Genomic DNA, 10,776 nt, shown 5'->3' with positions numbered 1-10,776 from the left:
ATAGATGTTAAAAAGATTTTTCAAATTATCATTTTTCAGCAAATTTGGTATAAAAATGTGAAATTTTCTTGTTTGATGCCCGCTGCCCCACTTAATTTTTATGCCATGTAAGGGAGAGAACATTGGAAAATAACGTGTTAACTTTAAAAAGAAATCTGTAGTTAGAATATCAAGCAGCAATTTATTTTTACCAGAAATGAACTTTATAATTTTGAGCTAAATATGTTGAATTCGCCCTAAAAAGTACAATTAAATGGATCAGCAGATGTAAAGATTTATTAAATCGTTAAACAAGCATATCCTCTCTACAATTCATATGTTAAATATTTTTATTTGCCTTTAATTTTAAAAAGCTAGCATATATTACTCAATTCCTTCATTTTTGTAATTTCTCGAGACAGTGTCTATTTTTAGTAACAGTCCTAACAAAAGGAGGCCCGGTTGACCTAAAAATTTACGCAGATATGAAAAGGACAAATACTTAATTCAAATTCTGAGAAGTTTAAACAAAATCTGTAGCTTCGTTATTCTTGTAGCATGGTATGGATCTTTACCTTAAATTCATATCTTTCAAATATATCCCTGATATAAGATTGGAAAGAATTTGTAATCAACGTATCAAGCAAATTAAGGCAATAAAATAATGATTTGTACATAAAATATACATTGTACGATTTTCGTAAGTGATATCACTCTCGGAATATCTACTATGTTCTCATCGTCGTAAAGATAGACCGGAAAAGTTGCCATATATGTGTAGTTTAGAAATTGAAATTTTACTGTAAATATTTTTGAACATTATTCTTCATTGACGTCGCTGTCGGAGTCGTTTACAACTTCTTGAGAGGCATCGCATACAGAGTTTACCCTGTTCTGCACCCCTCTTCTAGGAACATCCTCGTGTCGCAAAAATGAAAAAAAAAAAGTTGCTAATCTCAGGGTATATTATGACGTCATTTTGTTTATGTATTTGACGTCATAAACACGCCGTTTTAATTGATTCAACGTAATTTAAGTGAGCGTCTCAGAGAAAACCATGCAAAATGGCAAAAATGGTCCACAAGCTTACATCTCAAATATTTTAAAACTGGTATAAAACTGGAAGAGCATCCCATGAAAGTCCAAAATTTGAATTCAATTGCCTCTCAGTGTTGTTCTATTTTTAGCTTTGACCTATTTTATATAATGGCCCAAATATCCCTTGAAAATTGTGAAAAAAATACTAAAAACGATATATTTTGAGTACCAAAATATGAAAATAAGAGAACAATTCATACAAACTTTGTATTTATATATAAGTTATCTATGTCTTATTCTTTCAATAAAACAAGGTTGCTTTGACAGTACTGCTTTAATAAAGGTTAGGCAGAATTTAGAAAACTGGCATATCTACACCTTTGCTAGATGCCTCAGAAAATGCCAAATTTGAATTAGGTATAAATGTACCCGTAAACGCTTGTATTTTCTCCTTTTTACTAGATTATAAAACTAGAAGACCTAAATCAAATCTGAAAAAAAATCCATCTTTGGACTCTCAAGGTTTACTGCACAATTGATTAACATTGACCCATACATTTATGGAATAAGCATATTCTAGGTCATTCTTGAATTTATCTATATTTTAGACATTTAGACCCTAAATGTTTTTAAAATTTTGAATTAATTAAAAAAAAATATTTTCTGGCCATAAATACTTTTTAAATCAATATATTCCTTGTTTAAATTGGGTAGATAAGTTTTGTATCTATGAAATAAATTATAAGATTTACCTCCCCTTAAATGCAATCTCCAGGCAGAGGAGGTAGAAAAGAGTAGGGAAGTCAAATGGAGGTCAAAAACAGTGATCATGATGAGTTTGGTTAAAGTTTTAAGATCTATGTGGTCAGATTTTTTTAACCAGAATGACTTCCATTATTTTTATTGTTGATTTGATTTATTTATAATTGGAAATGGAGGTTCATTTGCAAGCACCACCTGTGTGTGACTTTCATGATGGTGAATCTAATTGTGATATTGCCGAAACGTTTCATATTTATGAATGTGACAGAGATATTTTGAACCATCTATATTCTCTGCAAAGTGCAGAAATTATACACAAGCATGTTTATGATGCCCACAAATGCCCTGAGTATATGATAATATTATATCGAAGTGGGTATTTCACGGTTGATAAAACCGTTCTATCGATGAAAATATGCATAAAGCACCGTGAAGAGTTGGGGGCAAGATGGAAAAGACCCAGGCGAACCTGTTCTTATCCTAGTCATCAGGGAAAGATAAAACCAGACAGAGGTGCCAGTCCAACGTTGTGCAAAGAACTCTGGTTAAAGACAAGACAAATATTACCAGTAGGGTCAGGTTGGTTATAATTATTGTGAACCTAGTTATCAGTTTTTCAATAAATGATTATTTTAGAAGTGCATTGAATTATGTAATGAAAGAGTGGAATAAATCTACAGTAAATAATTATAAATTCAAGAAAAATAAAGAGCTTATACATGAAGTAATTTGAGAAAATGACAAGTGATTTACAAACAGATCACTGCATGCAAGTAAAAAGACTTATATGGTCTGTTAGGAATTTATTTGAAAATTACATAAACCATTATAATTTTTTTTAAATGAAAAAAGGAGATTGTCATTTAAGCCCATTATTGGAAACTGCATTAAATGTTGTAATCGAAATTAAGGCACTCATTGAAAGCTATATAATAAAATATTATCTATAAAAACAGTGTACAACAGGTGATCACTATTTATAATACATATGTTAAGCTTAAGAAATTTAATGGAATTGAATTTAAAAATAGTGATGTGTATATGCCTTAAATTAAGTTCTGTTTAAAAGAGTGTAATTGTACTTTGACATAATGTGCTTTATTTACTTGTCTTGTAGCAATATGCAAGAGGTGCTCAATGGAACATAAGAAGAATGTATCTCCATCTTACAATTTAGAGTTTGTGGAAGAACTTGGTAATTACTAGTATTATATTTGTTAACTATACATTAGCTAGCTAATATGCATATTGCACAGAGATACATGTAACCAATTTTCAGATTCTAAATGCATGGCCATGGGGGGGGGGGGGTGTTATTACTAGGAAATAATTTTCCCGGCCATGTATAGAATACTGTAGAAAAATTAGCTACTATATATATACATGTGGCCCCTCACAACTGATGACCTTTTTTTGAGCTTGTTCAAGAAATTTTTGTTAGTTGATAGTGCCCCCAACTCAAACTGATTGGCCTTGCTCCCCTTTCCCCCCCCCAGCTGAAATTGCTTTCTGTGAGCCTGGAATTTTAGAAAAAAATTGAGAATGAAAGGATTCTTTGCTTAATTATTTTATACATATAAGACAAAATCCTTTGTTAAGTAGAAAGCACTTGGACATTTTTTTATAAAACTCATGAAATTCTGAAACTTCAGTGCTGCATGTATATGATATGCAATATAGCATGTATATGGTATGCAATATACCTTGCTAGTTTAGTACATTATTGCACAATGGCATGCAACTTGTGCCATTCCTGACAAATTGAATTTTTTTTAATTAAAAAAAAGTACATATTTAGAAGATCACATTATTTTACTTTCAGAGTGGTGTGAACAAATTTGTACAACAATTAGGGGCAAATGCACACAGTCAAAAATTCAATGTAAAATAATTTTCATTGTTTTATGTTGATAATGTATGTGATTATTCACTATTGTGTTATCATCATTCTTGCCATTCTTTCTGGAAATTACTTTGTAAGTAGACTACATGACACTTTATTTTGGACATCTAATTGTATTCCAATGAAAATTTACTATAAAGTTTTCAAGATCTATTGTTTTAATAATACAGAAAAGTATTTCTGGCAAATTCAGAAGATATCATGTACAATAATCTGTGCTTTGATCCATTTATCAATTATAATCTGTATAAATTTAAACCACCTATAAAGTAAATCTATAGCATAAGTGTAATGAAATTGAATGAATTTGGTTCATTTAATTAGGTGAATGTCTACAGTCGCACTTGGTGGATACCCAAATTGTTGAAAATGAAGAAGGAATGGCATTTGAGATTCAAAATAAAGACAGTATGTACACTTGTATGAATGAAAATAGTACATCTTACCAATGTAAAAAAGCCATCAATATGGTCAAAGAGGGACTTGTAACCGCAATAAGTCAGAACGATTAAATTTTTATTTCAAAGTAATTATCATAAATTAAAATAAAATATAAATTGCAAGGCTAGACATATAATCTGTGCAAAATTTGACTTATCATTATTGACAATTGACCATGAATTTTTAAGGGTTAAGTTTATTTAGTTAAATTCATTCTTATCCAAAGTCATATCTGATTGCAGTAAAAATAGAATCAAGAGAATATATTAACTTTATTCTATCAATATACTGTATTCATTCGATATTACATGATCAATTCATTAATTATAGGTGTACCAAGTTCACAAGAAACTTTCATAGGGAGTTTAACTACAGACATGGAGTTTGAGGTTTCCTGTGAGTATTTGATACTGCCAGAAATCACTTATATTTTTATTTAGTGTACTATATTACTTCAATTTATTAGGGTCCCACTCTGTGGGCACCCCATAGTGATCAGTCTGCCTGTCCTTCCATCCATCCGTCGGTCTGTCCATCCCAGATCCCTTGTCCAGAGTATATCTTCTCTCTCCTAGTCCTTGGCCCAATCAGTTAAAGGTGTTCAGTGACCTTGAACCATGTTTCTAGGTCTAAGCCTAAGGTCAAGGTAATAGCAAAATTATGTGAAAAATCTTTGTCTAGAGCATATCTTCTCTCCCCTTGTTCCAATGGGGCTAATATACTTCACCCAAAGATTGCCTTTGGGTAAAAGGTGTGCAGTGACATTGAACCATGTTTTTAGGTCTAAAGTCAAGGTCATAGCAAAGTTACATAAAAAATCCTTCTCCATAGCTCATCTTCTCTACCCTTGATCCAATGTGGCTCATACGTCAACACACAGAGTTTGTTCAAATCATGACCCCCCAGGGGTAGGATGGGGCCACATCTTAAAATCTTGATAACAATAGTTAAGAGATGATTTAGTAATATGGATTTGGAAGCATCCTCTTGTAGCATTTACACATTTCAATCGGTCAATATTTGATAATCAGTTACTTGGACATTTTTCGGATCAAGTAATCGGGTACTCGGTAAAATTGTAAATACAAGTCTGTTAATTTTCTTAAACCCAGTTAAACTCTGTTAAACCCCAATGTTTTTTATTACGCTTTGAGTGCATGTTTAAAAACATCGAGTTCAATGAAAATGATTTATTGTACTTGATTGATTTATTTTAAAAAATACAAACAAACAAAACGTATCACTTTGATACACCGATAGGACCGCAATAGGTGAGAAAAGCTGTATACCAGGTAATTGGTCACTAATTAGTGTATAAACACAGCCAAAGACGATAACTGGTGTTTTAAATGGGTAAGGGCGATGGCACTCTTATTTATTTATCGTATGCACATTTAAGTTATTTTTTGGTAATTTTTTGATAAAGATATGTACTTTGGAATATGAAAAAAAAATTATACATCTGAGTAACTGAGTACGAGTTATTCTCATTAAGAACAAAGTCATGATCAGTCAGTCAGAAGCATCCATGTCAATGAATGTAGTGTAGAGTAGAATCAAGTTTGTTCAAATTATCCCCCCTCCCCAGGGTAGGGTGGCAGACAATAGGGCAAAAAAAATTTGTATTCAAGAATTGCAAAGCCATTATGAGTCATATGAATATGAAAGTATCCTCAGATAGTGAAGATTCAATTTCATTTAAAACATGACCCCTGGGGGTAGGGTGTGGCTAATGTGATCAAAACTTTACATATGAATGTGTAGGAGAAGAAATCTGCTGGTAAAGAACAGTAGGGCCATATTGACCTAGATGAATGATTTGGCCCATGGGCCTCTAGTTTGTGAATTCCAGTAGAGGATTACTCTCCTTATATAACAAATTACATTCTATATTCTAACAATGACTATTTTTCTTTCAGGAGATCAGTTTCAGCCTCTAAAGTCCCAGCTTACAAGACCTTGGTCTGAGTTAGCAAAGTCTGCAAAGTATTACTACATCAGCAAGGCTAAAGAAGCTGTAATGATAGTTCTGTCCATCATTGCCCCAGGACAAGAAGACATCATTCTTGCCAAAATCTGTCAAACATCTGAAAATGAGAGCAAAGAAATAGACAAAGCCACAAAACAGTTGATAGATGCCTATCATGCAACATCAGACAGAAAAACACAACAGCAGATCCTGTCATTGTTTGTAAACAACTTTACAAAGCAAAAGCTTCTTCAGCTTATACCATCTCTTACACAGTCCAGAATTGATGCAGCTAGAAAACATGCCTCAGTCATAGGACCAGGACAAATGCTGAATCCACCAAAGATATACAGAGTACGTCTGACCAGACCAAAACTGCTTCATTTTATTGAATATGTATCTATGCCCTCAGTTTCCCAGGTTCTTGGTTTTGGTGCCACACAGCTACATTTGTCAAGTGGAGAAAAGGTGCAGATTCCAAAGGTCATCAGAAATGCTGTGAGTGCCAGAATCATTGCAAACTATCAAGAGTATTGCAAGGAATCAGATTTCCAAACTTTTAGCCGTGCTTCATTGTACAGAATCCTCAAAGCCTGTCGAGCATCAAAAAGGAAAGCAATGCATGGACTTGACAACACCACAGCCCTTGGAATGGATGCCATGGAGTCATTACACAAGGTTGTGACACGACTTAGTGAATACGGAATGGAGACAGAGAAAAAAGAGAATCTGATTGACATGATCAACATCTGTAATCAGCATTTGAAATTTGATGCAAAGAGTCATTTTAGCAGAAGTTCATCATGCAGTGATCATTGTACAATATATGCCCTGAGTGATCCAGCAGACACATGCTTTTCAAGTAATTGTGACCATGAACATTCAGACACTTGCTCTTATTGTGTTTTGACAGACAAACTTACAGAATGCATCAAGGAAGCCATGGAAACAGTTCAAATACCATCTGAGGATTTAATGGAGGAATTGCAGCATGAAATTGTCATGACAACAAAAGCCATCAGGGACTGGAAGGCTCATCTTCTCAGAACTGTTCATCAAGATTTTGCAAGATCAGATGTCTTACAACACCTTGACCTAAACCAAGGACTACTTATAATGGATTGGGCCATGAAATTCCTTCCTCTCCAGTACAGAGAAACACAGTCAAACTTCTTTGGAAAAAGGGGGATTAGTTGGCATATATCCTGTTTAATTACCCAGAGGAGTGACCCTGAAGCAACAGCTAGCACCTTGCCAGACCATTACGACCTGAACACCTTTATCCATATCCTCGAGAATGGAAATCAAGGTTGGTTTTCTGTGGCTCATATCATTATGCACCTCCTTCCAACTCTGTCAGAGCAATTTCCAAACCTTCAAGAGATCTTCCTAAAGACAGACAATGCTGGATGCTACCACTGTACACCACTCATTTCATTTGTCAGTCAGAATTACTGCCATTTTCCTATTACCATCAAAGAGTTCAACTTCAGTGAAGCGCAATCTGGGAAAGATCTTTGTGACAGCAAAACTGGTTCCTGTCAAATGCATGTGGCCCGATATCTGGATGAAGGAAATGATGTTCTGTCTGCCTCAGACTTGAAGAGAGCTTTAGAAAGCAATCATGGATTGAAAGGAACTAAAGCCTGTGTTGTCTCCATTGACAATGCAGAGGAACCGAAAATAAAATCCAAAATCCCTCAGATCAGCCTTCTGAACAACTTCGTATTTAACATGGATTCAATAATTGGGAGAAAGGCATACCAGGTTGGTTGTGGAAGACTCATTGAGACAAAACCCCTGAAAAATCAACATCTTGATGTGAGAGAAATGAAAGGTTTCCAGGTACTTGTCATAATTACAAATCTATAATCACTTTTGTATGGATTTACACAAATTATCTTAATAGTTGTTTTTTTTTAAATTCTACAATATACAGTAGAAATGCTATTCTTTCAGTTAAGTATTACTAATGGATTATGGATTTTTTCTGGTATAGGTTTTAGAAGAAATTCCATCACATGCAGTTGATACTGGACAAGTTTGTGTGAGAAAAAGAAACGCTAACAACAGAAGTGAAGCTGTCGATGAGCAGGACCAGGATCAGACAGAACTGGAAAATGAATTGTATGCCTGTCCAGATCCCTCTTGTCAGAAACAGTATCTGAGGTCTGCCAATCTCGAGAAACATCTTGCTCTGGGGAACCACCTGTACAGAAAAGCAGAGGAAACTGGGATTGATTCTGGAATAAGAATCTGGGCTGAGAAGTGTTCTGCCATTCGCGACAAATACACTCACATCTGTGAGACAGTAACCTCTCACACTGATGATACGTGTTCCCAAAGTTCAGGAGGGTGGGCATTAAAATCTGTAAGTAAATGCCTCAGGTTCTCGCTAAATGTAAAAGACTATGTAAAGCAGATTTTTGAAAACTGTGAGAAGACAGGAAAACGCCCTAACGACGCAGCCTTAAGTGGAGAACTTAAAAAAGCTTCCGATGAAAATGGTTGTCGCCTCTTCAGGCCACATGAGTGGCTGACTGCAAATCAGCTAAGAAACTTGTTTGCATCTTACATACATAATAAGAAGAAACAGTGCAAAGTCAGAGAGGGACGTACAGATTTTTCAGTTGAATTAGTGGATACAGAGAGCATTGTGAATGATGAACGTCTCCAAGAAATTGTCTTGAATCTCAAGGCAGAAGAACATCATCAGACTTTATCAGCTATGTATGAAAATATGTTGAATGCTGTAAATACATAATTTTGTGCATCCATGGCAACCTTTCTGATAAATTTGTAGGTGTGAAAAGTGAATATTTTGCAAATTTATTCTAATAGTGTAAGATATTTCTCAAGATACAAGTATCCAATTCCAGCATTTCATGAAATGCACTTAGCATAGGAATAATATTAGCATATAGGTATTTCCAATTTAAACACTAGATATTTAAAATTTTGTTTTGTTTGGTAACCAATTGGTAAACATTTCTATGGTAGCTTTCATGCTATGTTAGTAAAAATTGTTCTTTCAAGTTTTGTATCTCTTTCACAACACAAATAATAGTAGCTTAAAGTCAGAGATATATTCATATATATATGTGTATTAGCAAAGGTAACTATCTAAAGTATTCTCATAGTATTCGAAGCCTAGCTTGCCTGAATATGTCAGAAAAATTGGAAAAAAAATGTTTATAAAAAATTTTGTTTCCATGGCAACATTTGCATAATTTTCTTTGTTTTTGTACACCAATGTTTATTTGTAAACCAATTTTAATTTTAAATGTTTGTAAATATAAGACTTCTTCATTTTCTGATTTAAGAGTTATAAATTGGTAAACTAATTTTCATCCTTTTCAAAGTAAATGATAGAACTCCAAGAATATGGTATTTCCATGGCAACATATTCTTTATTTTTAGATGGCAAAAAATACATTTCTTACAATTTTTAAACACTTTGCATTTTGTATATAAAAAAAATATTTATTAATATGATTAACTTTAACTTTTTCCTGTTCAAATAAGTAACTGACCATTTGCTATTTTCAGAGAAAAAATATACCAAAATAATGTCGTTACCTATGACAACATATATGTTCTGTATTAAAATGTTTTAGTCCTTTTTACATAGAATTTTGTTATAGTTGTCCTGTTTGTTCTGAAATATTATAAAGTGACATGCTGAAACATTTCAAGGTTATTTATGAATACAAGATATGAGCTCTTTTAACCATTTTCATTACTGGTATGATTTGCAAAACGTCAAATTAATTCATTTTTGTGACGTCATATCTACCCTACTTGGAAGAGTCCAAAGATAGATTTTTTATATTTTTTTAATTATGGTCTGTACTTCAAGGTGTTATTACAATTAAAGAAATTGCAGCGTTTACGGACCCTGTAAAAGTCATTTGAAAGTTCCTAAATATTGGATTTTTTTGGAGATGTGAATGTTGGACGATTTGTGACCTTTTTGCACTTAGACTGGATAGGTACTGTATAAATTTTACTACCCTGAATGATACTCTAGGCAACATACTTTTATGCCTATCAATTAGTTTCAATGCATGAAATGTCATAACTTGTTGAGACTTACTCAAATATGTCTAGATTCCATGATTTAAAGCTTCTAATTTGACAAGTTCTATTTTTAGTAACATGCCTCTAACTCGTGAACGGAGGCAAAAATAAAAAAAAATGTGGCAAATTCAATGGTATATCAATACTACACTGCACACAAATATTACATTTTTTTTTTAAATATTTATAAATAGGCAAACTAAAACTTTCCCCTGTAAAACCATGATTTGTAGTATGTCAAAATATAGCATTGTTCGTGACGTCATATCTACCCTACTTGGAAGAGTTCAAAGATAGATTTTTTGTATTTTCCTAATTATGGTCTGTACTTTAAGGTGAAATTGCAATAATATAAATTGAAGCGTTTACGGACCCTGTAAAAGTCATTTGAAAGTTCATAAAAATTGAATTTTTTTAGAAATGTGAACTTTGGACGATTTTTGACCTTTTTGCACTTAGACTGGATAAGTACTGAATAAATTTTACTATCCTGAATGATACTCTAGGCAACATACTTTTATGCCTATCAATTAGTTTCAATGTTTGAAATGTCATAATTTGTTGAGACTTACTCAAATATGTGTAAATTCCATGATTTTTAGCT

The 10,776-nt window shown here is 33.2% G+C and overlaps 2 protein-coding genes across 2 annotated transcripts; both read left to right on the top strand.

Annotated features, from left to right (window-relative positions):
* The first annotated feature begins 1,113 nt into the window (after positions 1 to 1,113).
* On the top strand, positions 1,114 to 4,615 carry LOC134246969 (uncharacterized). Its single transcript, XM_062729319.1, has 7 exons — positions 1,114 to 1,150; positions 1,969 to 2,358; positions 2,897 to 2,974; positions 3,602 to 3,661; positions 4,007 to 4,090; positions 4,454 to 4,519; positions 4,590 to 4,615. The coding sequence occupies exons 1-7, from the start codon at positions 1,114 to 1,116 to the stop codon at positions 4,613 to 4,615; spliced, it is 741 nt and encodes a 246-aa protein (XP_062585303.1).
* Positions 4,616 to 6,041: 1,426 nt separating this feature from the next.
* Positions 6,042 to 8,844, top strand: LOC134246958 (uncharacterized; the record flags this gene model as incomplete). The annotated part of the gene is made up of 2 exons (XM_062729307.1): positions 6,042 to 7,937; positions 8,092 to 8,844. Coding segments are annotated over exons 1-2 (2,547 nt in total), but the record flags the coding sequence as incomplete, so codon positions are not given.
* Between the last annotated feature and the right edge of the window lie 1,932 nt (positions 8,845 to 10,776).

Source organism: Saccostrea cucullata, unplaced genomic scaffold (genome assembly GCF_032062105.1).
Source record: "Saccostrea cucullata isolate Sc308-1 unplaced genomic scaffold, CSIRO_AGI_Scuc_v1 ctg13710, whole genome shotgun sequence".
NCBI lineage: Eukaryota > Metazoa > Mollusca > Bivalvia > Ostreida > Ostreidae > Saccostrea > Saccostrea cuccullata.
This window is presented reverse-complemented; position numbering and strand designations above follow the sequence as displayed.